The 27879-nt window shown below is 42.1% G+C and overlaps 1 protein-coding gene across 1 annotated transcript; it reads left to right on the forward strand.

The window, feature by feature from the left end:
• The first annotated feature begins 1806 nt into the window (after positions 1-1806).
• Positions 1807-18910, forward strand: LOC132583252 (vomeronasal type-2 receptor 26-like). The gene is made up of 7 exons (XM_060254920.1): positions 1807-1851; positions 3345-4120; positions 11548-11839; positions 12370-13254; positions 15063-15290; positions 15919-16045; positions 18000-18910. The coding sequence occupies exons 1-7, from the start codon at positions 1807-1809 to the stop codon at positions 18908-18910; spliced, it is 3264 nt and encodes a 1087-aa protein (XP_060110903.1).
• The last annotated feature ends 8969 nt before the right edge of the window (positions 18911-27879 follow it).

Here is a 27879-nt window from a genome sequence, read left to right on the forward strand (position 1 = left end):
GTCCGCTGTCGGACCTGTCTCCCACATTCGGCTTGGCCGGAGACATCAGCTGCAACCAGAGCTGTTGGCTGACCTGGTCCCAAGGCAACCCTGGATTGACCGCCGCCCTCATTCGAAAAGCTTCATCATACTGCAGCCAAGCTGCACTGACAAAGTCCGAGTAAGCCCTATACACTATATCCATGTATTGGAACAAGGCGGCGGCACGTGCTGGCTGAGCCCGGGCAATGACTCCCGCGTAAATTAGAAACCCAGGCAACCAGTTTGCCCAGGTCCTATCCACCTTCCTACGCTTCAGCTTTTCTTTCTCTTTCTCGTCAAGCTCGTCCTTGCTTTTCTTTTCGAGCTCACGATACAGGAGACTAAACATGTCAATGTACTCACCACGCAAAATTTTGTCACACGTGGCGCTCGTTAGGTGATCTCCCAAAGGCAACGAAGTGTCGCCAAATGGGAGCGCGTGGCATGGTATGTTAGAGTAAGGAACGGGGGGGGGGTAAAACCACCCACCGCCAGGCCCCCGGGCCACAGCCCATGCCACTGTGCATATTGCTGCCCACCCCACGGCAAAACCCCTGGCATGGGTGCAACCGTCGCCGCCGCAGAGGTAGACGGGACAGCCTGCTGGACCGGTGTCTGTGGTCCAGGGCTACTCAAGCCAGCCACCCCTAAACCGGGCCCCTGCACTGCAGGACTCTGCAGGGCCCAGGCCCAAGGAGACCCCGAATCCCAGGGAACAGTGGATGCCCCAGGTTGCCCTCCGCCCCAAACCCCACTCCCCATCACTGGGGGGAGGGGTGGCGTCTGCACCGGTCCCCATGGCCAATGTGGTGTCTGTTGCAAAAAACACTTACCCGCATCCAAAGAAGGTCCTGCACCATCCGGAGTCTGAGGCACACCGTCCCCCGAGCCGCCGCCAGTCGACTGCTCCCCCGACGGGTCCTCACCAGGATCCTCCTCGTCATCCAACTGCTGCGGAGGATCAGGTACAGCTGCGCCGCCCTGCAATGCAGACAAACGGGCCAGCATCTCCGCTTCAAACATGGGTCACTTTGACCGCTCCGAAGCGCGGCGGAGACCCTGCCAAATAGGGGCCCCTGCAGCAACTCTCTGCTGCTCCAACGCCTCCAGCTGCTGGATAATGGCCAACCTAACCCGCTCTCCCGAAATCAGGCCCAAGTTGCCCGCCACAGCCCCTGGGCGGGCAAGCCGGCTGTTTGCCCTTAGCCTTCCCCAAACCCTTTCTAGGCGTCATGCTAACCAAATATTACGGCTAACACCCTGGCCTCACAAAGATGGGAACAAAACTCAAAAAGCAGACCCCCAAAATTGATCGCAGCACACGCATTTGATAATGCTGAACTTCCAGGCAATGCCTCTCAGCGCTGCCACAAAATGCCAGATGGGGACTCCCAGAAATGACTGCCACCCGCACCTGGCGTAACCAGCCCAACCACCGTCGCGCCAAAATGGCGGCCCAGCAATGAGCGTTCAGCCGATGTGCTTTAAAATGGCCGCCCAAAGAAGAACTCAGCCGAGCCCTAAAATTGCCGCCCAGTAACAGGCAATCCTCCCAGAGCACGCGGCTCAACCAAAATGGCCGCCACGCGCGCTTCATGCAGCACGAAGTTCAACCCAATGCCTAAAGCCCACCCGGAATCAGCCGCCGCTCGCGCTGTAGGGCCCCGCCGGAGATGACAGACAGTCTGGGCGGAGCCAGGGCTTATAAAGCCCTGACCACACCCCCCAACAGCTCGGGAGCATCCGACTGGCGGTCTGCTCCTCCCTTCATCCGTGGGGGCAAAGATGGCACCCAGCTTGATCGCGGGCGAAGCCGGCTTAGCTGGGAAGGTGCCGAGCCTAATATGCACAGTCTTTCTTGGGACCAAAAGGCCTCCAAATGGTTTCAGCCAAGAACTGGCAAAGTAGAGTCTTCTTCACAAGTCAAACTGCTGTAGAAAAAAAGCAAACAGTAGCAGGCAGCTACGAAGGCGGCGCCTCTCTGCCTCTGTTTCTCTGAAGCTTCCACAGGCTGAGTGAAGAAGAGTACAAACTGAGTATACAAATAATCCATACAAAAATAGTTTCAGATAAACAAATGAACCATTTTACCTTAATGCAAAAGATTACAAAGTTGATAATGGAAATCAATCCTTCAAGTGCAATGAAAGTTATATTTATAATGTGGTGCTCCAGCGACCATTAAAACCCACTATACAGTCATGAAATAGAAACACATTTACAGGTGTTCAAAGTTAACGTGATCATTTAAAGGAGCCACATCAAGTCTACAGATGCTGCAAACACTCATATAAAGCAGGACAAATCACATTCATAGTTTCAACCATTTGGTTGAAGAGAATTACATTTAAAAATCCAGAATGCCTCACGTTGTAATAACCATTTATTAACATCATTTCTGTTGTATACATTGAAATTGAATTTTTCAATAACAAAAAATCTTAAAGACTCAGGAGCATGTTTTTTTGTTGTGAATATGGTACGCAAGATGGAAAACCCAAAATCTTCTGTAGAAAGCCTGAGTGTACTTGTTCAACTGCTTTATTTATTGAATCAATCCAAATAGGGGTTCCATAGAGTAATTGAGGGTCAATTTTCAAATTAAAAACTTTGAGCACAGCTGGAACATATTGATTCCCTTTTTCAGAGAAACAGAAACGCAGAAGTGAGTTATCATTTGCTTTGGCATTATTAATCGTTACTTTGCATTGTTGGGTCCATGATGTAGTAGCCTGGAAATGTTACCCTAAGTACGTGAAGTGTTTTACTTGTTCGAACTCATAGTCACCCACCCTTCAAGATTGCTTCCTAGATTTCGAGAACACTAACACTTTTGATTTCTCATAATTTAATTCTAATTGATTGATTTTACAGTAATTTTGGCAGCAATTTAATAGCCAAAGTAAAAAATAAATAACCATTGACATTTTTGATTTCTGAGTTTTGGAGCTTAGAACTTGTGACCATCTTTTTGCAGTAACTTCATTCCTACCTACCCTGTGCAGAAGGTTACTCAAAGCGCATGTTTTGCTATTACTTTTTATAATTCGTTATTTATAAGTACCCAGAGGAACAATACATTCTATGAATTTAGGGGGAGGTATTTGTGAGTTTCCTACGTTGTGCAGGGGGTTGGACTAGATGGCCCTGGAGATCCCTTTCAGCTCTATGATTTTATGACTAAATGGATGTGATATGAAAGGTGGACATCCCCTCTCTCCCTAACTGGATGCCATGTCTTTATAGCATTTCTCTTTCTATGGAGACAAATAGCCAGATAAGAGTATATCGTATGCAATGATTACTCTGTTCTCTAATTCCAGATGGAGTTCACCAACAGGACAGTCCAGGAATTCATTTTGGTGGGCTTTGAAGTTGGGCAGCTGCAACGACTCCTGCTCCTCACCTTTTTCACTTTCCTTTACATGCTTGCCATGGCGGAGAACATCACCATCATCACGTTGGTGCATCTTGACACCCGCTTGTCCCGGCTTCCCATGTACATCCTCCTGAGCAACTTCTCGTGGCTGGAGATCTGCTATGTGAGCACCACTGTGCCCCGCATGCTCTTAGACCTGGCATTGGCCAAAAAGATCATCTCCTTCAGTTCCTGCTTCCTCCAGTTCTACATATTTTTCTTTCTTGGCAGTACAGAATGCTTCTTCCTCTCCTCTATGGCCTTGGATCGGTACTTGGCCATCTGCCACCCACTGCGATATCCACAGATCATGTCCCCAAATTTTTGCTACATCCTAGTAACTGCTTCTGGGCTCCTTAACTTCCTGGCATTCATAGTTCCAGTGACACTGATCTCCAAGATGTCTTTCTGTGGTCCTAATATCATTGACCATTTTTTGTGTGACCCTGGGCCAATTCTGGCTTTGGCTTGTCCTCCACTACCAAAGGCTCCCCTCGTTAGTCTGATTTTCATGGATGTTGTGCTGATCCTCGGCAACATCGTGTTTACTGTGCTGTCCTACAGTTCTGTGATTGTCACTTTGATGAAAAACTCTAGCAAAGGCAATCAGTTAAAGTCTTTCTCCACCATATCATTCCACTTGTTGGTGGTCACGCTTTATTATGGCCCTCCAGTAGGGCTGTATGTAAACCCAGGAGGAGAAACAGATTCAAATGTCATTATGACAGTAGCACTCTTCCCTACTGCCTTAACACCCTTTCTCAACCCCCTGATTTAGTGTCTGAGGAATGATCAGGTAAAGGAGGCACTGTTCCGATTATGGAGGAGAAAAGCGGTCTTTTTGAAAAGAAAAGTGACCGTGTAAAAAAAGAGGAACATGCCACAGTACTCTCCAAGATAAAGCTGATGCAGTCAGTGCTAGACAACAAAGGCACAGATCCCTGTTCAGTCTTTCTGGCTCCTTTTGTGCACTGGAAGGCAACAGTACACATTTCCACTAGAATACTGTGCAAGCACTTTTCAAGTATATATTTTGTAATACATACAATAAAATGAATTCTGCATTATTTTATAAGGCACTCACAACTGCACAATTCTTATACATTCCAGCTAGTTCGATAAACATAATTGTATGTGGAAATCATTATTGTTTCTCTATATAATGCTAATTTATATGTGTAGACACATCATAGGGATGGTTTTACTGTCATCCGAATACAGAATGGTTATTTCCTGAAGATTAGATAAATCCTTTTCTGACTTTGAAACATGAATGATCCCATTCTCCCCAAAATGCCATTGAGAACACCACGGCTTTTTTATAGAAAAAGCCCAGCTGGAATTCATTTGCATATTAGGCCTCATCCCCTGAAATCAACGCTATTCCATATAGTGAGATAGCAGGAACTTGTTTGCATATTAGACCACACCCGCTGTTATCACAATTGTTTCACGTAAGGCTTTTTTTGTAGAAAAAGCCCAGCAGGAACTCATTTGCATATTATGCCACACCCCCTGCCACCAAGCCCATCTGCCACCCACTGCGATATCCACAGATCATGTCCCCAAATTTTTGCTACATCCTAGTAACTGCTTCTTGGGTCCTTAGCTTCCTGGCATTCATTGTTCCAGTGACACTGATCTCCAAGATGTCTTTCTGTGGTCCTAATATCATTGACCATTTTTTGTGTGACCCTGGGCCAATTCTGGCTTTGGCTTGTCCTCCACTACCAAAGGCTCCCCTCGTTAGTCTGATTTTCATGGATGTTGTGCTGATCCTCGGCAACATCGTGTTTACTGTGCTGTCCTACAGTTCTGTGATTGTCACTTTGATGAAAAACTCTAGCAAAGGCAATCGGAATCGGTTAAAGTCTTTCTCCACCATATCATTCCACTTGTTGGTGGTCACGCTTTATTATGGCCCTCCAGTAGGGCTGTATGTAAACCCAGGAGGAGAAACGGATTCAAATGTCATTAAGACAGTAGCGCTCTTCCCTACTGCCTTAACACCCTTTCTCAACCCCCTGATTTACTGTCTGAGGAATGATCAGGTAAAGGAGGCACTGTTCCGATTATGGAGGAGAAAAGCGGTCTTTTTGAAAAGAACAGTGACCGTGTAAAAAAAGAGGAACATGCCACAGTACTCTCCAAGATAAAGCTGATGCAGTCAGTGCTAGACATCAAAGGCACAGATCCCTGTTCAGTGTTTCTGACTGCTTTTGTGCACTGGAAGGCAACAGTACACATTTCCACGAAAATACTGTGCAAGCACTTTTCAAGTATATATTCTGTAACACATACAATAAAATGAATTCTGCATTATTTTATAAGGCACTCACAACTGTACAATTTTTATGCATTCCAGCTGGTTCGATAAACATAATTGTATGTGGAAATCATTATTGTTTCTCTATATGATCTAACTGTAGGTAATGCTAATTTATATGTGTAGACACATCATAGGGATGGTTTTACTTTCATCCGCTCAATACAGAATGGTTATTTCCTGAAAATTAGATAAATCCTTTTCTGACTTTGAAACATGAATGATCCCGTTCTCCCCAAAATGCCATTGAGAACACCACGGCTTTTTTTATAGAAAAGCCCAGCTGGAACTCATTTGCATATTAGGCCACACCCCTGCAATCAGCACCATTCCATATAGTGAAATAGCAGGAACTCATTTGCATATTAGGCCACACCCACTGATATCACAATTGTTTCACGTGAGGCTTTTTCAGTAGAAAAAGCCCAGCAGGAACTCATTTGCATATTATGCCACACCCTATGCCACCAAGCCCACCAGAACTGTGTTCCTGTGCGTTCCTGGTCAAAAAAAGCCCTGGAGAACATGATGGTGTTTGATTGTCCCTTTCCTAATACCTGATATGGGCAGTGGAGATGTCTTACTTCTGCAAGGCTTTCCTCCCTTCCTAACATAAGGGGTCTCAAGGCTTGCATTTTCGAGGGTTCCCTGCATCCATACTAAGGACTTCATGCCCTGGGCCAAACTAGTTCCCCAAGGACCATTGCCAGAGTCCCTGGAACCCAGAGCTTCACAACCTCCAATGCTTGTCTTTGGGGATGGAGATGCAGCGGATGAAATTATCATCCAATTTTGAGAAGACATCTTGATGCAAATTTACAATGCCACTGAGTAATATAACAAGATGTATTTTATTACTGTAACTATGACCTGGATGACCCAGGCTGGCTTGATCTTGCCTGATCGCCAAAGCTAAACGAGGACACCTCGGTTGATACTTGGATGCGAGAGTAAAAGGAAGTCCAGAGTCACTACGCAGTGGCAGGCAATAACAAGCCACCTCTGATGCAGTAGCAGCGATAACATCTCTTTGCTGCAATCCCTGCTGCTTTATAGGTCTTTCCAGGGCTTTTTTTTTTGTACCAGAAACTCCTTTGCATATTAGGCCACATACCCCTGATGTAGCCAGTCCTCCTGGTATTTATAGCAGGCCCTGTACTAAGAGGCCTGTAAGCTCTTGGAGGATTGGCTACATCAGGGGGTGTGGCCTAATATGCAAAGGAGTTCCTGCTACAAAAAAAAAGCCGTGGTCTTCTAAAGAGCACTGTACCACCATCTGTCAGATTTAGTGTGAGTTCTCTGCCAAGGTCATCCTAGATGTCTCCTGGACGCCTTCCGGTCACCCAGAGGTAAACCAGAAGGGTGACTTCCACAAGAGGTCAATGAGAGGTAAAAATTCAATAACGTCAAGGTTTACAGTCCACATTCCCACTGAGATCCTATAGTTCCCCTGAGCGTTTTGAAATCCTGTAGGATCCATGACCCTTCACAAGCAGAGCATTGTATTCTGGGTCCCTTTCCAGTAGGGTGTCCTAGCCCTTTGCCCTTTGTAGCAGAATGGTCCTGCTCTGTCCTAGGCCCTGTGCTACCCTGCCCTCTAAGGCTTTCCTAACCACCACTACCTGCCCTTTGTAGGGATTGCCCCTGTGGTGGTCAGGACTCCCAACTTCCCTTCCAAGTTCTGAGGCCTTGCTCCTGCATCTCTTCTGCACCTGGTTACCATGGGAACAGCTTACTGCCTTGAGCACCACTGGGGGAACAGCCACTTGCTAACTGACTGTCCTCCCCTTCCTCCTGGTACTCCTTCGAAAATAGCATGTCCAAGATGGTGGGGGTCTGTGTAGCACAGAAAACCACTAAAAAGATCAAATTGTATAAAGCAGGGGCATCAAACTCATTTGTTATGAGGGCCAGATCTGACATAAATTAGACCTTGTCGGGCCGGGCCATGCATGTCATAAGATGTAATGCCAGGTAGTGGAGATATAAATTTTATAAAGGACATGGAAAAACACAAATTATTATTTTTTTAAAAAAAAAAACTTAGAGTAAAATGCGCTTAAAAGATTAGCACTCTTGCAAAATTTTGTCTATCTAACAGTTTCTGAAAACTGACACCTCTTGCTTTGAATTATTGCATCAAAATCGAGAGACAATGTGCTGAAGTAATCTTGAGTACGCTGTTCAGGTGTTGTTCAGATGTGTGTCTGTAAGTTGCAAGCCTACCTTTGATTTATTGACATCCACTGCAGAAATGTCATGTTCAATGCTTTGAGCCTAAGACCCAGGGGAAAACATGAAACGTTTGGGCATTGAGAGCTTTTATACATAAGTTGCTTCATGTGCTGGTCAGCCAATAGAGAAAACAGAGGCTTTGCTCTGTAGCTCCTGTGTGGTTGAACAAGCCTGAAAAAGCAAGCGGTGATGCAGAAGGAAGCAAGAGAGAGGAAGAAGGAAGCAGATGACAGTAGGGCCTGAGAGGAGCCTTCTGGGGGCCTGATCTGTCCCTCGGGCTGCATTTTTGACAGCCTAGGTATAAATCATTTATTAAAGGAAAAATGTTCACAAGCATACTTTTAGCACAGCTTGGGGTGAGCAAGGGATTAAAAAGAAATGGGTAAAACACAATTCCTCTGTCCCTCTCTCTCTATATGCCCCATCAGATGTTAAACATAAGGCAAGTTCCTTAGCTTAGAAAGTTACCAGATCTTATACATGGTGTGCATTTGTGTGGTGGGATAGTGCACACTCTATACCAGGGGTGGCCAACGGTAGCTCTCCAGATGTTTTTTGCCTACAACTCCCATCAGCCCCAGCCATCAGCCGTTCTGACTGGGGCTGATGGGAGTTGTAGGCAAAAAACATATGGAGAGCTACCGTTGGCCACCCCTGCTCTACACAGTAGCCATGAACACAGGAGCACATGAAGCTCCCTTATACTGAATCAGACCATCGGTACATCAAGGTCAGTCGTCTACTCAGATTGGAAGCGGCTCTCCAGGGTAGCAGGCAGAGGTCTTTCACATCACCTCCTACCTAGGCATTTTGACTGGAGATGCTGAGGATTGAACCTGGAACCTTCTGCATGCCAAGCAGAGCCTCTACCACTGAGTCACACCCCCTCCCTCATGACAGTAATACTGAATGGGCATCTTTTAAACTCTTGAGTGAGATCCAGTGTCCAAAGAGGTCGTATTAAGAATCGTTATACAAAGTTTGATTGGAGTCCTGTAACTACAAGAATTCTTGAGTCATAAGCTTTCAGGAGTCAAAAAATGATTGAAAGTTCAGGAGGGGCAACCATGTGTTTCTCCGCCATTCACCGCGGCATCTCTTTTTCCAGAAAAAAGGCCCTGCATATGTCTTAGGTTGAGTTAGACTATTGGATTTTTAGGGTGTTCTGTTCAGAACTTTTAATGATTCTATGCTCTTTGTTGCTTTATCATGTTTTAGGTTGTAAACTAGCTTGCACAGGTTCTCTGCACAAGTGGTGCAGACATGTTCTGAATCAATAAACAAATAGATGCATCCAAGGAGAAGTTGCTCACTGATTTTGCATGGCTACTTCCTGTCTGAGAATCCCATCCCATTTTTTGTTGTTGTTGTTTGGATTGCATCATGGATGGCCATGGCCTCTGGTGGTCTGACCACACCATTCCAGCTGCTAATCTTGCTAGATGAGATCAGACAAATACTTTTGCTTCACTATTTCTGCAGCTAATGACCTCAGGACATTACAGTCTTCCAGAGGAGATTAGCTCCAGTATAATTACCAAAATGACTGTCATTTCTTCAATCAGTCGAATTTTCAGTAGTTTTCCAGAATGAGACAAAAAACAATCCAAAATGAAATCTCCATGTTCTGGTTATAAAAGCTTCCATGGAGCCATTCACTGCTAAAATGAGAGACCATATTGCTACTCAATATCTCATGAGTAGCACACAAAGCAAACAGCTGGGACATGGAAGATAAGATTCAGACGTGTACCCTTTAAAAGTGTGTTGGAAGAGACAAGAGCCATCTGAGTCATCTTCTTAAAACCAGGCTGAAGATAATGTTGACAATACTCTAGAGGAGACCCTAAAGAGGCGACTCTACACAGAGTCCAAATGGAGAAAGGTGTTTTTTGATTGCATATGGCAGAATCTGTGATGTTGGTGCTGATACCGATACTACTTCCTTGTGTATAAATCCCGTAGTATGAAGTGCACTGGAAACCATCCTCCTCAGATTCCACAACAGTCATATCAGCCTGGTGAAATCCTGATTGGTGGAATTGTGTCTCATACTGGTTGCGTTTTGCAAAAGCTTGAATTTAGGCAGCATCCCTGCCAGGTTGATAAATGTTATCCGATGTAAGAGAATCATTGTTCCGCTAACACAGAGGTGGTGGTGGTGGTGATGATATCTGATTTTATTTGAGCAAATCTGCATATTTGCAAAGCTCAGTAGGCATTTTTAATAATAATGGATAGCACTAAGCATTGTGGCTACCCAAATAAAGTACTCACGCTCCAAGGCCAAAGATTATGCTTATACCATATTGCTTCATTAATAATTTATAAGTAGATTGCACTTTTTTTGTTTTGTTTAGCATTTATACACTTTCCTAGATTAGTAAAGGGTTCAGTAGCATCTTAAAGACTGACAGAATTATTGTGGCATAAGCTTTCAAGAAACAGAGCTCTCTCTGTCAGAACTGTGATGACAAGAGCTGTTTCTCCAAAGCTTATGCTAAAATAAAATCTGTTAATCTTAAAGGTGCTGCTGGACTCTTTACTATTTTGCAGCAACCGAATAACGCAGCCAACTCCTCTGGATATATTTCCTTGATTAGAAGGTACATAGCAGGAGGTAGAGATTTTTTTTTAAAGCTGCAGTAAATATAAAAAGTAAAAGGTAGTCCCCTTTGCAACCAGTCGTTTCCAACTCTGGGGTGACATTGCTTTCACAACATTTTCACGGCAGACTCATGTTGCCGGCTGAGTCAACCTCGAGCCGGCTACCTGAAACCAGATTCCGCTGAGATTGAACTCAGGTTGTGAGCAGAGAGTTCAGACAGCATCAAATATACATCCACCCAAATGCAGGCTATTTTGAGAAAGGCCAGTTCTACACCGGGGATGCCAAAACTTGAAAATAAAGTAACGAGGAGGGAACTATTGTTTGAAAAATACAAAAATTCTGAGAAAAATGTCAGTGTGACGTATATGCAAAAATATTTGTATGACACAAGAGGCTTGTGATATTTATCACTACAGACTGAAGCAACTGCAGCATCAATGGGCAAACATTTTTGTCCCTCAGGTTAAATATCTCCTGTATTTAAGCCAAAAAGCAGAGAGATATTTTGGGGGAAGGGAGAATTTGGGGAAAGCAGAACAAGAGTGTCTTCCCCACTGTTCACAACAGCAGATTTCAGAATCACTAAACTTTATTTATTTTAGCAATATAGGACAGACATAAAATCTCTGCTGAAGGCTACTGGATTGTGCATCCTAAAGGGAATTAGACAAATCCATAGTTCTATCAAGGGCTATTTGTTTTGGTAACTAAAAGGAACCTCCAGTATCCATTTGAAAATCAGTCACTGGCAGATGGCTCCATGTCCAGCTTGCAGGTTTCCCAAGAGCATTATACTATGGGAAATGAATAGTGAATCCGATGGGTCATTTCTCTCATTCAGCTGGCACCTAGTGATGTTCTCAGACACAATACTGTGACCAATCCAGATGCTGTGCATTGAAACATTCTCTTCTTAAACAATGATTGTCTTTGTAGCGTGAAAACAAAGTTCTACCAGCATGTCCTGGCCTTGGTGTTTGCCATCTTTGAGATCAATGAGGACCCCACCATCTTGCCCAACATTACTCTTGGGTTCCACATCCATGACTCCACGTATGATTCAAAATGGATTTACAGACCCACCCTGGACCTGCTCTTCACCACAGCTGAACTTGTCCCAAACTACAAATGTGGCTACCAGAAAAAAATGGCTGGCATAATTGGGGGCTATAGTTCTGAAACCACATCAGACATGGCGACTCTCTTAAGTCTTTACAAGATCCCACAGGTACGATCAGAGAACTGGGATTATTTGGACTTTCACAAATCTCACACATAGTTTAATCACCTTTGCTGATCTATTATCAAGTACTGCAAAGAATAAAAAAATAAGAGGCCAATTCTACACGGGGGATTTGGGAGTGATATGGAACTTGAAATGACAATTGTCAGAAAGGACTCCAAAGGATGCGTGTTGAATATTCAAGTTGAAAAGATGGCTAATAAATGTTTCTAAATAAAATAAAATAATTACCAACAGTTATACTAGTAGAAGGCTGAAATATGCAGACAAAGAACATGTGGAACAGTCTGGAAAGCAGAGTTGTATTTTATACCATTTACATTGGGGATAGTATAAGATCTGGAGTAACATTTAAATGTCTTTTAAAGAAGAAGGTGATGAATAGAGTCAAGTAGTCTGATTATCCCTCTATAACAGGGGTGGCCAACGGTAGCTTTCCAGATGCAAAAAAAACATCTGGAGAGCTACCGTTGGCCACCCCTGCTCTATAACATGACTTTTTGTTTCCTTCCTAGCTGTCATTTGGCTCCTTTGAATCGGATGTGGATGTCCCAACCAGTCAGTCATCTTTTTACCGCATGTTCCCCAAGGAAGCCCTTCAGTATGAGGGGATTGTCCACTTACTTCTGCATTTCCGGTGGAGATGGGTTGGGCTCATCACTCTGGATGACGAAAGGGGAGATCGTTTCTTGCAGACTTTGGAGCCGATGCTTTCCAGGAATGGAATCTGTGCAGCTTTCACAGAAAAGGCTACAGGAAAGCTCCCCTGGGATGACATACTTTTTCTGAACAAATATCTATACAGTAGTAATGCAAAGTTCTTGGACAGCGAAGCCAATGCAATTGTCGTCTATGGAGGAAGTGGAGCATTTCTTTGGCTGACGACCATTATCTTCATGCCCACGATGGTGATGAATCTCACAGGGGCTGACTACGGAGAGAGGACCTCTACAGGAAAAGTGTGGATTACAACCGCCCAGATGGATTTTGCACTCACCACTTTTCTAAAAGCGTTTGATATAGAGATATTCCATGGTACTCTTTCCTTCTCAATTCATTCCAAGCCCATCCGAGGCTTCCATAGATTTCTTCAACTTCTAAAACCTTCCCAGGCAAAGGGGGATGGCTTTATCAAGGACTTCTGGGAGCAAGTGTTCGACTGTGCATTCCCAGGTTCTGTTAACCCAGAACACTCTGGTAAGACATGCACCGAAGAGGAGAAGCTGGAGACTGTCCCAGCACCTTTTTTTGAAATGAGGATGACCAGCCATAGCTACGGTATATATAATGCCGTCTATTTCCTTGCGCATGCCCTACACATCTTGGACTCATCTAGAATCAACCACAGAGCAATAGAGACTGGAGGCAGCTTGGCTTCTTTGGATGTGCCACCTTGGAAGGTAATTCTTCTTCGTTAGGGAAAAAGAGAGTCCTCTGCCATGCTCCCTCTAAGCTGTGGAGTCTTCTGAGCAAAAACTCTGCTTCCTGAGCTATTGGCATTAAAGCTGTGAGCCAGTTTGGTGTAGTGGTTAAGTGAGTGAACTCTTATCTGGGAGAATTGGGTTTGATTCCCCACTCCTCCACTTGCAGCTGCTGGAATGGCCTTGGGTCAGCCGTAGTTCTTGCAGAGTTGTCCTTGAAAGGGCAGCTTCTGTGAGAGCGCTCTCTGAGCCCCACCCACCTCACAGGGTGTCTGTTGTGGGGGAAGAAAATAAAGGAGATTGTAAGCTGCTCTGAGACTCTGATTTAGAGAAAAGGCCGGGATATAAATCTGCAGTCTTCTTCGTCTTCTACTGCACCAGTTAGTTTGCTCTGGGGCCGTGTTCCCTGAGCTAAGACAAAAATGTGTGAGCCAGAGGCTAAAAAACTGTGAGCTGGTTCACCCTAACTTAGCTTAGCGGGAACACTAGTCCTCTGCCATGTTTGGGGTTCAATATGTTGGCAGGAGTGGGAAAATGGGATCTTTAATCTTTTCTCCCTGCTCATTTGAGCAGGGCTGGTGCGAGGGGTTTTGGTGCCCTAGGTGAGCTGCTGCTAGCCCTCACCCCCCCCCCCCCAAAAAATTAAAAAACAGAATTGTAGGAAAAATGAAGAAACTTGAAACTATTTACATTTTTTATCCACAGTTTTATTTTAATTTTTTTTTAAAAAAAAATGTGAAATTAAGCAAAAAAAATTGTGAGAATACTACTTGTTCTATTTAGCTGGATGTGCCACGGATAAGTCCTTGTGCAAATGAGAAGGATGCACTACCAGGCAAGTTGAGCCAAGAGCAGCTCAGTTGCTGGCTGTGCGTGCAGGCTGGGAGAGATGCAAGCGGGGGGGAAGCTGGCCCAGGGCCAATGAAGGCATGGGGGTCCATAGGCCAGCCCCTATTTGGCCTATTTGTTAATCCGGCCCTGGATCAAGGTGTACTGAGACTAGCTGCAGCTCTCCAGAGTGTCCAGCAGAGGAAGAAGAAGAAAACTGCAGATTTATACCCCGCCCTTCTCTCTGAATCAGAGACTCAGAGCGGCTCAAAATCTCCTATATCTTCTCCCACACAACAGACACCCTGTGAGGTGGGTGGGGCTGAGAGGGCTCTCCCAGCAGCTGCCCTTTCAAGGACAACCTCGGCCAGAGCTATGGCTGACCCAAGGCCATTCCAGCAGCTGCAAGTGGGGAATCAAACCCAGTTCTCCCAGATAAGAGTCCGCACACTTAACCGCTAGATCAAACTGACTCTCTTCACATCACCTTTCACATCACATTTTTGGTGTAGCGGCTAAGTGCACGGACTCTTATCTGGGAGAACCGGATTTGATTCCCCACTCCTCCACTTGCAGCTGCTGGAATGACCTTGGGTCAGCCATAGCTCTTGCAGAAGTTGTCCTTGAAAGGGCAGCTGCTGTGAGAGCCCTCTCAGCCCCACCCACCTCACAGGGTGTCTGTTGTGGGGGGAGTTTGTAAGCCGCTCTGAGTCTCTGATTCAGAGAGAAGGACGGGGTATAAACCTGCAGTCCTCTTCTTCTTCTTTCCTTTGTCTTGTGTCTGGCAATGGAAGTTTATTTTCATGGGCAAAAGAACAAATTAGTTGCATTCATAAATAACTTCTCTCCTAGAAGAAAGTAATCTAAAACTCTGTTTGACACTGAGAAGTATTGGTGAGCACACTCCAACCCATCCAATTCAGTCCATGCCCTTAAATGCTCCTTCTCTTTCCACCAAGCTCAACACCCTTCTTCAGACAATTGCTTTCAACAACAGCGCTGGAGATGAAGTGGCCTTCAATGAACATGGAGAATTGAAAGGTGGATTCGATATTACCAACATGATCGCTTTTCCAAATAAGTCCTATGTCAGAGTCAAGATCGGGAGGCTGGATCCTCAGGTTCCCCGTAGTCAACGAGTGATAATTGATCAGGATGAGATTAAGTGGAATAGGCACCTTCCACAGGTGAGAAACCATCTCAGTGTTTCTCAAACAAATACAAAACCCTTCATCGTTTAATGAAATGGGAAAGGAGAAGACTTAAGGGGAGCAAATGGATTCCATGATGTTTTTAATCCATGACATTTGCTAAATCAGCTCTTAATTACAGCATCCTGTATAGGGAGGGCAGGATATAAATCAAATCAAATCAATAAGCGCAACAAAAATGCCACATGTAATCACATGTGTGCATTCCTCTCACACACTATGAGCCATCTTTGAGATCCCAGATATCACACTTCCATTTCATTGACAACTTGTAGAGTAATTCTGAGACAAAGTACTCATGATAGCTTCTCAGTTTTAAGATCCAGGTGGGCAGCTGTGTTGGTCTGAAGCAGTAGAACAAAGTAGGAGTTCAGTAGCACCATTAAGACCAACAAAGTTTTATCCAGAATGTAAGCTTCCGTATGCGTGTATACTTCTTCAGACGAGGGGATGGGGTACAGTGAGCTGAAATACATATAGCTGGTGAGTTAAGAGTGTTATGCATACGAAACCTTACATTCTGAATAAAACTTTCTGGTCTTAAAGGTGCTACTAGACTCCTACTTTGTCCTCAGTTCTAAATTCTTGCTTTCTTCAAGGACAGGTGCCTCCTTCCTCCCTGTGTAATGAGAACTGCAAACTTGGTTACAGCAAGAGAAAGAAGGAAGGGGAGAAGTTCTGCTGCTACGATTGTGATCTGTGTCCAGAAGGGAAAATGTCAGACAAAGAAGGTAGGAGATGCTCTGGGAAAGATTCCTCCTTTTAAAGATTCCCCAAATGTTTCATTACTCAAAGTGTGGGAATTTGAAACATTTACTCTTTGAGGAATTATCAAAAAAGACTTAAATTGGCCATTTTGTCATTATGCATTAAGAATGTTTAACAGAAGTAGAGCCCTACTGGATCAGACCAGCAGTCTGTCAACTCCAGCATCCTTCCTCAATATTAGCCAACCCGTTCATCTGGATGGCCAACAACAGGGTATAGAGGCCAAAGCCTTCCCTTGACGTTGTCTCCTGGCTCTGAGATTCAGAGGTTTGCTGCCTCTGAATGTGGAGGTTCCCTTTAGTCAACAAGGTCAGAAGCCACTGACAGGCCATCTTCCATGAATCTGATTCCCTATTAAAGCTGCCAAAGTCTGTGGCCATCTCTACATCAACAGGCAGCATATTCCATGACTGATTTCCCACCAGCCTTATGCCGCTCTCACACTCGTCTTCTCAGCGGGGGTTCTGTTGGATTTCACACTATCTGCCCCAGGGCTGCAACTTGCTTCGCCGCAGCAAACAAGATCCTCTAAAAACCAGTTTCTGTTTGCCGTGGGGAAAAGGTGAAGCTAGTTACAGTCCCGGGGCAGATAGTGTGAAATCCGGCGGAAGCCCCACAGAGAAGAGGAGCGTGAGACCGGCGTAAGGCTCGTGGGAAATCGGTCCCTGTTTTTAATTAGGTTGTGTGTAAAGAAGTGCTTCCTTTTGTCTGTGCTGAATCTGCTGCCCATCAGTTTCCTGAAATACCCCTGAATTCTAGTATTTCGGGTCAGGCAGAGAAAGTTATTTTGTTCTGCCCCTACTTTCTATCCAATGTTTATTTTCCAAACCTCTATCAGGTCTGTTCTTTTAGTCATCTCTTTTCTGAACTAATTCTTCAGCTTTTCCTCATTGGAGAAGTCCTCCAATCCTTTAATTACTGTGGTTGCCCTCTGCTGTACTTTTCCCAGCTGTGTGGTGTCCTTTTTGAGATGCGGTTATCAGAACTGCACATCGTATTTCAAATGAGGCTGCACCACAGATCTACATAGGGGCATTGTGATACTGCTTGATACTGGTATTTTATTTTCAATCCCTTTTCGAATGCTCCCCAGCATAGAGTTAGCATTTTTCACTGCTGTGGCACACCATTGAGTTATCCACTAGGAACTCAAGGTCTCTTTCCTTCTCAGTTTCCCAAAGTTCAGACTTCATTAGTATATATTTGAAGATGGGAATTTTTTTGTAACCTTAGACTTTTAAAAAATGTAAAGGTAATCCCCTGTGCAAGCACCAGTAATTTCTGACTCTGGTGTGACGTTGCTTTCACAACATCATCATGGCAGATTTTTTATTTGGGTAGTTTGTCATTGCCTTCCCCAGTCATGTACACTTTACCCCTAAGCAAGCTGGGTACTCATTTAACCAACCTCAGAAGGATGGGAGGCTGAGTCAACCTTGAGCCGGCTACCTGAACCCAGCTTCCACCAGAATCAAACTCAGGTCATGAGCAGAGCTTGGACTGCAGTACTGCAGCTTACCACTCCTTACACTTACTGGTGTTGAACATTCCTGTGTATTTCTCCAGTTGTTTCCAGAGATTTTGTGAAGTTATGGGAATTTAGATTTAAAAGTAACAGAATTCCTGAACACCAGTATGGCTTAGTTCTGTTTGAAGGACAGAGGCTGTCTGGTGAGGAAATTGAGAAGGATCAGCAGGAACAACAAAAGTTCTTCAACCACAATAGGATTTGTGCGTTCATCTCGGTATACCCCGGAAGGTGCAAATGGTGTTATTGCTTCTTACTTATTTTCAATGTTGGGACAGGTTTATAAAACTGTTTTCATCATGGACTGAGGAGAAAATATTAGCTACTATCTTACAAAAACCTCTTCTTGTAGAATCAAAGTGCCTCAGTAGGTTTTCTTCTCCTTTCAGACATGGATTATTGCATCCCTTGCTCTGAAGGTCATTATCCAAACCAGGAACAAAACCACTGCCTTCCCAAGATCCCAAACTTTCTTTCATTCCGTGAGCCGATGAGCATTGCTTTAGCCTTTTTTGCTCTTCTCCTGTCTCTGATAACAGCTCTGGTGATTCTGTCCTTTATAAAATACCGGGACACTCCCATCGTTAAAGCCAACAATCGGACCCTCACCTACATTCTGCTAGTCTCCATTTTCCTTTCTTTCCTCTGCTCCTTGCTCTTCATCGAGCAGCCTGACAAGGTGACCTGCCTCCTCCGACAAGTGACTTTTGCCATCATCTTCTCCGTTGCTGTTTCTTCTGTTCTGGCAAAAACCGTGACTGTCATTGTGGTGTTTATGGCATCCAAGCCAGGAAACCTTTTTCAGAAATGGGTGGGGAAAGAATTGGCACATTTTATTGTTATTTCTTGCTCCTTTGTTCAAGTTTCCATTTGTGCTGTTTGGCTTGGTTCTTTTCCACCCTTCCCAGATATCGACAAGCATTCACTGAGTAGAGAAGTCATCATGCAATGCAATGAAGGGTCAGTCACCATGTTTTACTGTGCCTTGGGTTACATTGGATTCCTTGCCACCATCTGCTTCATTGTAGCTTTCATAGCAAGAAAGTTGCCTGACAGTTTCAACGAAGCCAAGTTCATCACCTTCAGCATGCTGGTCTTTTGCAGTGTTTGGCTGTCCTTTGTCCCCACCTACCTGAGCACGAAAGGAAAAGATACGGTGGCTGTGGAGATCTTCTCCATCTTAGCTTCCAGTGCTGGCTTGCTAGGCTGTATCTTTTTGCCCAAATGCTATGTCATTCTTCTGAGACCTGAGTTGAACACAAGAGAGCTGCTGATACGGAAAAAACACTTAATTCTTTAGTCAGCCATCCACTTGTTCTCCAGTTATATTTTTATCAAATGCAAATAAGGAATTTTTGTTTTGTGGAGAGAATGAAACCAATGAACCATTTCCTGACATTCTTTCATTAGGCTAGGTTTACATTTCAAACAGAAGAATTATACATTTGAATCTCTCTCTCTCTCTCTCTTTCTGAGAGAAGTAATGGAAATTTTTTTATTTATTTATTTATTTATTTGGGATTTATATCCCGCCCTTCCCACGAATGGCTCAGGGCGGCTTCCAACAATTAGTCAAACTTAAAAGTAAACAATTTCAAATATAAAACAGTTAAATAATTTAAGCAGTTAAAACATTAAAACAGAGTAATTCAATTTCCTATAAACAGATGGCTGGCCAGTTTCCTCAAGTTATTATCCTAGCTAAATGTAGGCTAGGTATAGGCTAGCCGGAAGAGGGTCGTCTTACAGGCCCTGCGGAACTGCGCTAGGTCCCGCAGGGCCCTCACCTCTTCCGGCAGCTGATTCCACCATACGGGGGCCATAACGGAGAAAGCCCTTTCCCTGGTGGCTTTCAGGCGGGCTTCTTTTGGCCCGGGGATAGTGAGGAGATTTTGTGTTCCTGACCTCAGTGCTCTCTGGGGAACATGTGGGGAGAGACGGTCCTTCAGGTAGGCAGGTCCCAGGCCATATAGGGCTTTAAAGGTAATAACCAGCACCTTGTACCGGACTCGGTATATCACTGGAAGCCAGTGCAGAGTCCGGAGACCCGGCTGGATGTGTTCCCACTTTGGGAGACCCAATAACAGCCGGGCCGCGGCATTCTGCACCAGCTGCAGTTTCCGGGTCCGAGACAAGGGCAGCCCCATGTAGAGGGCGTTGCAGTAGTCCAACCTTGAGGTGACCGTAGCATGGATCACTGTTGCTAGGTCGTCGCGCTCCAGAAAGGGGGCCAGCTGCCTTGCCCGTCTAAGATGAAAAAATGCGGACTTGGCAGCGGCTGCTATCTGAGCCTCCATCTTTAAAGAAGGCTCCAACAGCACCCCCAAGCTCCTGACCCTGTCTGCCGCCATAAGCGGCGCACCATCAAAAGCCAGCAGGGGGATCCCCCTCCCCGGGCCGCGGCGGCCCAAGCAAAGGACCTCTGTCTTCGTAGGATTTAACTTCAGCCCACTCAGTCTGAGCCACTCAGCCACGGCCCGTAGTGCCTGGTCAAGGTTTTCCGGGGCGCAGACAGGCTGGCCATCCATCAGCAGATAGAGCTGGGTGTCATCAGCATACTGGTGACACCCCAACCCATACCTTCGGGCAATCTGGGCAAGAGGCCGCATGTAGATGTTAAATAACATCGGGGAGAGAACCGCCCCTTGGGGCACACCACAATCAAGTGAGCGCCTCCGAGACAGCTCCCCCCCAATTGCGACCCTTTGTCCCCGACCTTCCAGGAAAGAGGAAAGCCCTGTAAGGCCAACCCCTGAATCCCTAATTAATCCCTAATTAAAAAATTATACTCTGATAATAATAAGAACATAAGAGAAGCCATGTTGAATCAGGCCAATGGCCCATCCCGTCCAACACTCTGTGTCACACAGTGGCTCTCTCTCTCTCTCTCTCTCTCTCTCTCTCTCTCTCTCTCTCTCTCTCTATATATATATATATATATATATATATATATATATATATATATATATATATAGAGAGAGAGAGAGAGAGAGAGAGAGAGAGAGAGAGAGGGGGGGGGGCTAAAAATGAAAGGTTTTTCTTACAAATACAGAGCATTTGCAGATGACGTGATGTTTATAAATGAAAATCCCACCCATATAACACCATTGCTGCTTCGTAAGATACAAGAATATGGAGAATTGGCAGGTTTTTATATAAATAAAGGAAAATCAAAAAAATTGTGTAAAAATATGAAAAAGAGCAAACAGGAAGAACTACAGCAATTAACAGAGTGTGAAATTACTTCAAAAGTAAAATATCTAGGTGTGGAAATAACAATGAAAAATATTGATCTATATAAAAATAATTATGAAAAACTTTGGCGCAAGATTGATGGAGATATGATTAAATGGAACAAATTGAACCTATCTACACTGGGTAGAATCTCTGCAATTAAGATGAATGCTTTACCGAGACTTATGTTCCTGTTTCAAACAATCCCAATAGTGAAAGACAATAAACAATTTGTTAGGTGGCAAAGGAAACTTTCAGAATTTGTATGGGCCTGGGAAAAACCAAGAATTAAGATGAAAATTCTGACTGATGCGAAAGAAAGAGGTGGATTCCAGCTGCCTAATCTAAAGTTGTATCATGATGCAGTTTGCCTGGTGTGGATTAAGGAATGGATGACATTATCAAATAGAAAGTTATTGACATTAGAAGGACATGGAAATGTCTTTGGATGGCATGCTTATATGTACTATGGGGGAAATAAGATGGATGGTTTCTTCTCACATCACTATATCAGAAATAATCTGTTAAATACCTGGTTAAAATATAAAAGATATGGTGACGAGAGGAAACCGCTTTGGATCGTACCAACAGAAGTAATAAAATTGTATTCAGATATTAAAGAAGAGAAGTGGCTAACCTATATCCAGCTTTTAAAGATCCAAGAAAAAAAGGTGGAAGTACAAACAGCGGAAGAAATACAACATAAATATAATTGGTTTCAATTGCAACAACTAAAGAGTTTGCTTGAACAGGATATTAAGAACTAGGGAATAAAGCAAGAACAAACAGAACTGGAGAAAATGCTATTTGGAGAAAGTGAAAAGCTGATTTCAAGGACATACAATTATTGAAATGGTCTACGGAAGATGAAGTAGTTAAATCACAAATGATAAAATGGGTGATAAATATAAATAAGGAAATACAGATGGAGTTGTGGGAATACCTATAGAAGAACTCTATGAAAATTTCTACTTGTTATAACATTAAGGAGAATTGCTTCAAAATGTTATATAGGTGGTCTATGGCACCTACGAAACTGGCAAAAATGAATAATCAGTTGTCGGACAGATGCTGGAAATGCAAATGCCATGAAGGATCTTTTTACCATATGTGGTGGTCTTGTGAAAAGGCGAAGCAATATTGGCAAATGATTCAGCAGGAGATTTCAAAAGTCTTGGGATATAATATTAAGAAAGCACCAGATACTTTCCTGTTGGGATTACAAATGGAAAAATTTCAAAAGCAAGATAGAACAATAATTTGGTATATGCTTTCAGCTGCATAGACATTATATGCGCATTATATTCGCAAATAGTTAAGGTACCCTTAACTATTAAAACAAAAACTTATATTCTTCTTCTTTTTAAAACTTAATCATTATCAAAAATTGTCCAATATCCTTTTATTTTCCACTCTTTTTCTATGTATCTTCTAAACTTTTTCCACTCCATCTTAAAAAACTTCTAAATCATTGTCTCTTAATATTCTTGTTAATTTGTCCATTTCACTCCATGTCAAAACTTTTATAATCCAATCCCATTTCTCTGGTATTTTTTCTTGCTTCCAGAACTGCGCATAGAATGTCCTAGCAGCTGAGAGCAAGTACCAGATTAAAGTTCTATCTTCTTTTGGAAATTTTTCCATTTGTAATCCCAATAGGAAAGTCCCTGCAACTTTCATTATTTCATATCCCAAGATCCTAGAAATTTCTTGTTGAATCATTTGCCAATACTGTTTTGCTCTTTCACAAGTCCACCACATACGGTAGAAAGAACCTTCATGTTTTTTACATTTCCAACATCTGTCTGGCATCTCGTTATTCATCTTTGCTAATTTTTTAGGAGTCATATACCATCTATACATCATCTTAAAACAGTTCTCTTTAATACTTTGACATGTTGAAAGTTTCATAGAATTCTTCCACAAATATTCCCAGGTTTCCATCTGTATTTCTTTATTTACATTAGTTGCCCATTTAATCCTTTGAGATTTCACTACTTCATCTTCGATAGACCATTGTAGAAGTAATTTATATACCTTTGAAATTAATTTATCATTGTCTCCAAGCAGAACTTTTTCCATTTCTGTTTGCTCTTTCCTTATTCCTTCAGTTTTAATATTATTCTCCACCAAGCACTTTATTTGTTGCATTTGAAACCAATCATATTTATGATTCAACTCTTCAGCAGTTTTCAGTTCTATTTTGCCACTTTGTATTTTTAATAATTGATTATATGACAACCACTTTTATTCGCCTATCCCCGCTGTTATTTTTATTACTTCAGCTGGCACTATCCATAACGGTATTCTCTCATCTCCATATTTCTTGTATTTTATCCATGTATTTAGCAAATTATTTCTTATATAATGGTGAGAGAAAAAACTGTCCATCTTCTTTTTTCCATAATACAAATACGCGTGCCAGCGAAATTTATTTCCGTGACCTTCCAGCACTAAAAGTTTTTTATTTAACAACGTTATCCATTCTTTCATCCATACTAAACAAACTGATTCCTGATATAATTTTAAATATGGTAGTTGAAAACCACCTCTCTCTTCTGCATCTGTCAAAATTTTCATTTTAATCCTTGGTTTCTTCCCAGCCCACACAAATTCTGAGATTTTCCTTCGCCACTTATCAAATTGTTTGCCATCCTTCACAATAGGAATAGTTTGAAACAAATACATTATTCTTGGTAAGATATTCATTTTAATTGCAGCTATTCTACCCAACAATGAAAAATTAAGCTTGTTCCAATTTAGCATGTCTTCATCCATTTTACGCCATAACTTCTCATAATTATTTTTAAACAGATCAATATTTTTCATTGTTATCTCCACCCTTAAGTACTTTACCTTGGAAGTGACTTCACAGCCCATTAGTCTCTGTAATTCTTGTTGCTTGTTCATCTGCATATTTTTACACAGAATTTTTGATTTTTCTCTATTAATACAAAGTCCCACCAACTCCCCATATTCTTGTATTTTAGCTAACAGCAAAGGTGTAACGTGTATGGGGTTTTCATTTATAAACATTATATCATCAGCAAAAGCTCTGTATTTGTAAGTAAATCCTTGTATTCTTAAACCTTCTATATCTTTTTCTTCTTGGATCTGCATCAGTAATATTTCAAGAGTCATTATAAACAACAGTGGTGAAAGCGGACAGCCTTGTCTAGTACCTTTGCTAATTTTCATATCTTCTGTAAGGTCTGCATTTATACACAACCTTGCACTTTGTTCAGAGTATATTGTTTTAGCATTCTTATAAAACTTTCTCCCAGCTCCATTTTTTCCATTACTGCAAACATAAAGTCCCAATTTAAATTGTCAAATGCTTTCTCTGCATCTGCAAAGAATAATGCTACTTCTTATTCTGGATGTCCTTCATAATATTCTACAATATTTACAACAGTTCTAATATTGTCTCTTATTTGTCTTTTGGGAAGAAACCCTGCTTGATCTTCCTTTATAAAGTTTATCAAATGTTGTTTAAGCCGTTTTGCCAAGATTCTTGTAAATATTTTATAGTCATTATTTAATAGCGAAATTGGTCTATAATTTTTTTACATTCGTGACATCTCTATCTTCCTTGGGTATCAACGAAATAACAGCTTCTTTCCATGTGTTTGGTACATTCCCTTTTATCCTTATCGTATTCATCAACTTCTGCAGTTTTGGTATTAATTCATCTTTAAAGGTTTTAAAATATTTAGCTGTATATCCATCTGGCCCCGGTGCCCCAGTGCATTTTTCATTGCGTTAATTGCTGCTCAATTTCTATTTTTTCAATTGGATCATTCAAAACTTTCCGCATATTTTCAGTTAAGGGCGCTATTTTTATCTTTTGTAAATACTCATCCATCTTCTCTTTCTTTATTTTAACACCTTTAAACAATTTGGCATAGTACTTAAAGAATTATCTTTTTATTCCCTCTTGAGTAACCACTTCTCTTCCATCTACCACAATTCTGTTAATAATTCTATTTTCTCTCTTTTTCTTCAATTGCCAAGCCAAATACTTTCCCGGCTTATTTGCTCCCTCAAAGGATTTCTGCTGAAGTCTTTTCAAACTCCATTCCACTTCTTTATTTAACAAATGTCTCAATTGAGTTTGTAATATTGTAATTTCCCTTAAAATTTTCTTTTTCCCTGGCCTTTTTCTCAGCTCCCCTTCCTTTTTCTTTATTTCATTTTGATTGTCCAACAACTGTTTTTCTTTTACTCTCTTATCTTTATTATTCAAAGTAATCAACATTCCTCTCATTACTGCTTTATAAGCATCCCAGACCGCCTGAAAATCAATATCCTCTTTGTCATTCACTTGGAAAAAAGCTTTGGTTTCATTTTCTAGGTATGTCACTGTTTCTTTATTCTGTAGCAAATCTTCATTTAATCTCCATCTTCTCAACTTCTTGGACAATTTTGTAATCCACATTATTGGGTTATGATCAGCCCCAATTTTTAGGTAAAATCTCTATCTTCCTTGTTATAAGACCTAAATCTTTAGTTCCCCACAACATGTCAATTCTAGAAAAAGTTTTGTGTCTTGCTGAAAAAAAAGTATAGTCCCAGACTTCAGGATTGAATTTCCTCCATATATCTTCCAAATTTTCTTGTTTCACCAATTCAAAAAAAGACTTTGGCAATTTTCCTTCTTTGCTATTGTTTTTTTCCCTCCAGACCTGTCCAATGAGTTCTTAACTATTCCATTAAAATCTCCCATTATCAAAACTTGGTCATAGGTCAGTTCATCAAGCTGTTGTATAATGTCTTTTAAAAAAGAATCCTTTGCGCCATTAGGCGCATACAATCCCAATAGCAACGCTTTTTTCCCGTTTAATATTGTCTCCACTGCTACAAATCTTCCATCTTTATCTTTAAACACTAATTTTGGCTCCAATTCTTGTATAATATACAAAACCACTCCCCTTTTCTTCTGTTCAGCCAATGAAAAAAATTCCACTCCCAATTGTTTGTTCCATAAAAATCTATAATCTTTTTGTTTAATATGCACTTCTTGCAAACAAATTATATTACAGTTTTGTTTCTTAATCCAATGAAATGTTGCCCTTCTTTTCTGTGGTGAATTTAGTCCATTAACATTCCAAAACAATAATTTGTAATCCATCATGGTGCAAATTCTTTATTTTCTTCAAAAAATCTACGCAGTTCCCAAGCATTTGTAATTGTGATTCTCTTACCCTGGAGTTCAAAGCTCAAACCTTCAGGTATTATGCATCTAAACCTCATTCCATTGTCTCTCAATTCTTCTGTCAACTTTTTATATGTTCTTCTATCGTTTATCACTTGCCTTGGCAGCTCTTTCACGATTCTCACTTTTTGCCAAGAAAAATAACTTACCAAGAGATGTACTCATAAGATATATGACAAAGGAAATGGTGGGAAGGATCATGAATACCAACTTTGAAAAGGCATTGATAGTAGAAGGCAGTAAAGTGCCTGCCTGCCCGCAAGGAGGGTCTCTCATTCAGTGCACTGAACAATTGGAAGACCAGACAAATCCCCTCCTGATCATTCAAGGGTCTGTGAAAAAAATTAAAATGTGTTTTGATTGATTTCCCTTCTCTCCCTCTCTTTCCCCACTCCAACACCAGTTTCAGAGCATCTATCTAAACGAGTATTTGTATACTCTCATATGGGATAGAAACTTTTGAAACTCCTGCTGATGCTGACAATTTCTCTGTCATCATCTCATGTTCTCTGTCATCATCTCGGTTCTGGTGGAAGAGTTCCGTTCTGTGTGTTCATTTTACACCTGGTGTTACGCTAGCCATAAGTGGCGTGAAACAAGCCAGCTATTTCACGGTGAATTCAGTCCAATTCATTTCTTCTGGCGTGTTCTAGAAAATCATAAAAATAGAAATCATAAAGACACAATCCGCTTTTCACATCCTTTGATTTTGATGGCATGATCTATGTACTTTGTAAACCTCTCACATCATCCTAACTGGAAAGCACAAGATATATAGCAGTACTAGCAATACAGAATGTCTATTTAAGAGATTGGTTTATTAAGTACGCAGACTGATCACATGGTAGACAAGTGTGGCTTGCCTATTCCTTTTGTGATTCACCTAGATATACAGAAACACCAATTGGCAGAGGACTTTATTACCTTTTATGGCTATCCAGACCAAATGGCCAAGCCACACTGGTTTACCATGTGATCAGTCTGCATACTTAATCAACAAACTGCTTGTATTTCAGCCCACAATATCTGAGCCCCTCATCTGATGAAGTGTGCTTAGAGAGCAAACAAAAGATTACGTCCTGAATAAAACTTGGTTGGTCTTAAAGGTGCTTCTTGACTCCTGCTTTTTCAACATATATGTATAAAAATAGATAAAACATGCCAACATGAGTCAAGACAAAAGAACATTCTAAAAGGGTCTAAAATCTGTACAAAAATAAATCAATCTGTCTAATACAAATTTAAATTACAACACATTACTGCGTACAAGAAGAGCAGCCTGCAAAAACATTGCCACAGCATCAGTTGTGTTCCCATCTTTGTTGTTTAATACATACAGCAGTTTATATGAATCCGGAAGCTCTAAGATACTATCAAGAATTAACGATAAAACGCTACGCTGAATATTAACATAATAAAAGCTTCCTAATAACACATGAGGCACAGTTTCAAGGGACCCACTTGCACAAGGGCATAGTCTGTTAACAAAAGGTGTACTGTTAGATCTCCCAGTTAAAATCGCTGAAGGGAGGGCATTGAACCGAGCAAGAGAAAAGATTCTGCGTAATGCTGGAGTCTGAAGTTGGTAAAAGTAGCTAGCAGTAGGTAAGATCCCATGACTAAGAGGCGAGCATGTCACTAGCGGCATTGTACAGTTCAGATAACTCGACCTCAAATATCTGTCCCTTATTGTTCACATTGCCTCTAATTCTGAAAGGGAGAGAAGAGATTCAAAGGAAATAATCAGTGTTCTTAGTTTGTTTTCAATATTTACCAGCCATGGGGAAATATTAGATTGCCCCCCCAGTCGGAATGAAGAG

This window comes from Heteronotia binoei, chromosome 15, assembly GCF_032191835.1.
Source record: "Heteronotia binoei isolate CCM8104 ecotype False Entrance Well chromosome 15, APGP_CSIRO_Hbin_v1, whole genome shotgun sequence".
Classification (NCBI taxonomy): domain Eukaryota; kingdom Metazoa; phylum Chordata; class Lepidosauria; order Squamata; family Gekkonidae; genus Heteronotia; species Heteronotia binoei.

What these genes read in the sequence shown, in the direction of transcription:
- LOC132583252 (XM_060254920.1), top strand. Translation starts at nt 1,807, where the DNA reads ATGGCACCCAGCTTGATCGCGGGCGAAGCCGGCTTAGCTGGGAAG. An exon ending in AAGCCGGCTTAGCTGGGAAG is followed by an intron (nt 1,852 to 3,344) that starts GTGCCGAGCCTA and finishes CTCTAATTCCAG; the next exon opens with ATGGAGTTCACCAACAGGAC. An exon ending in TGGATGTGCCACCTTGGAAG is followed by an intron (nt 13,255 to 15,062) that starts GTAATTCTTCTT and finishes CTTTCCACCAAG; the next exon opens with CTCAACACCCTTCTTCAGAC.